Below are 3255 nucleotides of genomic sequence, written 5' to 3' on the forward strand. Positions count from 1 at the left end.
CATTATTGCTGTTGCTTTTTGTCTGCATTACCATTAAATATTTACAACATTTATGTTCATTTCTATTCATTTGTTTATTTCTTGGCCCACAATGGTATATATGAGATATAATCATAGATATAATGTAGATAAGGTAGATATAATGTATAAATAATATAAACTCTTGCATATGAGTTTCCTAGTTTCCTGGCGAGTGTAAAGCATTATTCAAATCATAAAAAAAAATAATAAAATTCAATGTTTACAAAAAAAAAAACTTTAACATCTTGTTTCGAAGCATTATTTAAACTGGGCGTGACGTCACAGAGCCCCGCCCCCTCACGTAAGATGACGCCACCGAGCTGGTTTCCTCTGGTAGGTTGTACGTCTGCGATACAGCTTATTAAAAAAAAAAAAAGAACCACGTGATTATAAAATCATTTCATATGTTTCTAGTACGCCTTTACGACCCGAACACGCTTTCTGAAATTCACGGCGGTCGAGTTTTAAATGTGAATGGCGTCCATTTCATTCAACCGCTGACAGACTCGTATGTTAGCTAAATGCTAAATGGCGTAGCGCACGAGCGCTTCAGAGGAAGTGGCGGGTGAAGCAGGTCCGCACCTTTTCCGGTAACACAGCGCGGCTGAAGGGGACTGAAGCGAGCGACTAGAGGGGGAGAAAGAGAAGGAGGAATAACGGATTTGTTGGAGTCCGCCGCGTTTGGAAGGTAATATGATTTCCCTTCACCTCAGAACCGCTGTTTTGTAATTTCTACATCAGTTTGTGTGTGTGTGAGAAAAGTAACCGACAGAGCGGATGATTAAAGTTGTGTCCTGTCCCTGTTTGTTACCCCTCCCTTTTCTCAACGGCTCTTGTGTCTCAGGGAGAAAGAATACACGGAGAACGGAAACTCGGATTCATCAATGACTTTCGGAGTTTTATTTCCCTTTGGCTGGTTGTTCTGCTGCTACGACGTTAAGTACACAATAATCAGCATGAACTCTTAAAGGGAAACCCGGGCGCTTGAATGTGCCGAGAACCGGCGAACAAGGAGGAAGTCTGGACTGCTGTGGACCAGTGAACGGGCCGCTGTGTGTCTGAAGTCTAAAACACACACACACACACAAGGACTGCTGAGGAGTCTTAAGAGCTAAGAACGGATTTTAATGAACCTGTCGTTGAGCCACCAGGAAGGACATCGAGACGTTCAGGGAGGCTGATTATATTCACACACACACACACACACACACACACACACACACTCTCTCTCTCTGTCTCTCTCTTTTTTCTATTCCTCTAAAGTATGCAGATTGATCTAGCTCAGAATTTCTACTCAGTATCATAGAAGAGCCGTAGTTTTTGGTGCGAAGCAATAGTTTTGCTGTCTGTTACAGTATCTAAAAAGCCGAAGTATTATAGTAGCACGTAACCCAGCCAAAAGTACGTTACCAAAAAAAATCCAAATCTTTTTCTCAGTCGTAAACGTAATATATGCACACCCAACAAGATGGGGAAAATGCTTTCAAAGATCTTCGGAAACAAGGAGATGAGAATATTGATGCTTGGACTTGACGCAGCCGGTAAGACGACCATTCTTTACAAACTCAAACTGGGACAGTCAGTCACCACCATTCCAACTGTGGGCTTCAACGTGGAAACCGTCACATATAAGAATGTGAAGTTTAACGTGTGGGATGTGGGAGGGCAGGACAAGATACGACCGCTTTGGCGGCACTACTACACAGGCACACAGGGGCTTATCTTTGTGGTGGACTGTGCTGACAGAGATCGCATTGATGAGGCCAGACAGGAGCTGCACCGCATCATCAATGACCGTGAGATGAGGGATGCCATCATTTTGATCTTTGCCAACAAGCAAGATCTGCCAGACGCAATGAAGCCACATGAGATCCAAGAGAAGCTCGGCTTGACCCGCATCCGAGACAGGAATTGGTATGTTCAACCCTCGTGTGCTACCACGGGTGACGGACTATACGAGGGCCTGACCTGGCTCACTTCAAATTATAAATCTTAATGCACTGTTCACTTGGACTGGTCAGTGCAAGAGAAATAGATAAATGAAAAAAGTAAAATGAGCAATGAAAAAAATTATAAAATGGAAGCATTTAATAAATCATTCCTCTTGCATATGTTGGCAAAAAAATTTGCTTATAATCCTGTTTTTTGTTGATCTTGTTTTTGCCCTGTAACAGTTTTCTTTTACATTATCTACCAATTTTTTTGGCTGGCTCTTAAGTTTGCGTTTGGCACTATTAGAATCATATTACATTCAAATGCCACTTATTGTCTTTCAATATTACATAAGTGTTCTTTTTGGATATATGGAGATGTAGATTTCTTTTGCTCCCATTAAGATTTCTTTTTAGTCACTGCGTTTATTTGATGCTTGATCATATTTTCTTTTAATCACCGCACCATACTTATGTTGGTATTCAGCTTGCATTTTTATTTCATTGAACCCAGATTTTGCCCATGAATGTAGTTGGAGTGTCACCCACCGTTCATTCAACTGTTACACACTCCAAGGTTTCTTTATTTCTTTCCAAACATGTTATCTGTCCTAAAATGGCATCATGTTACAAGAATCCAGAAATGTAAAGATCAAATTTTGTGACACTGGCTGATTTTTTTTTTTTTCTTCTATATTTGAGTTAGTGGAGATTGATTAGTAAATGAGTATTAAAATTGTCTGGCTTCTTCTCTTGGGAAGCACAAACAAAAGGTGTTTCACAAGAGATGAGCTAAATTCACAGAGGGAGCAGTGCATGTAATGGTGTCACAGAGGGAACAAGTACAAGGGCCATTCACATTTCTCTTCTGACCTTGTGCCCTAAAAAGTGTTTACTAACACTACTACCTTTTAGTCATCTGGATCTTTCATGGTGCTCTGGATTCTGATATGCAAATACAATACTCCTCAGCTACAGAATGCAGTCAGACAAGGTTATTACAATCAGTGCTTTCTTGTATTATTTAGAATAATTTGTTATGCTGAAAAAAAACATGTTCCAGTTCAACAATGTAGTAAAGAAGAGAAATTTTAAAACCACCTCACACAGGAGCAATTTAAGTAAAGAAAATGGTTTCAGTATTAGGTCATGATTGGCCTGTTTTAATTCAATGTCCTTCTGAGTTCTTCTTTTATACTTTGTGGATGGACTGTTTCATCATAACTACAGACTTCTATATGCAACATGATGATCTCTTGCTTGGTATAGCAAATTAAACAAAACCCAAAGTTCATCAATTCAA

The 3255-nt window shown here is 39.9% G+C and overlaps 1 protein-coding gene across 1 annotated transcript; it reads left to right on the top strand.

The window, feature by feature from the left end:
* Positions 1 to 329: 329 nt before the first annotated feature.
* arf6a (ADP-ribosylation factor 6a) lies at positions 330 to 3255 on the top strand. The gene is made up of 2 exons (XM_060866463.1): positions 330 to 709; positions 866 to 3255. The coding sequence occupies exon 2, from the start codon at positions 1490 to 1492 to the stop codon at positions 2015 to 2017; it is 528 nt and encodes a 175-aa protein (XP_060722446.1). The 5' UTR covers positions 330 to 709; positions 866 to 1489; the 3' UTR covers positions 2018 to 3255.

The sequence above is a fragment of the Tachysurus vachellii genome, chromosome 3 (assembly GCF_030014155.1).
Source record: "Tachysurus vachellii isolate PV-2020 chromosome 3, HZAU_Pvac_v1, whole genome shotgun sequence".
Taxonomy (NCBI): Eukaryota; Metazoa; Chordata; class Actinopteri; order Siluriformes; family Bagridae; genus Tachysurus; species Tachysurus vachellii.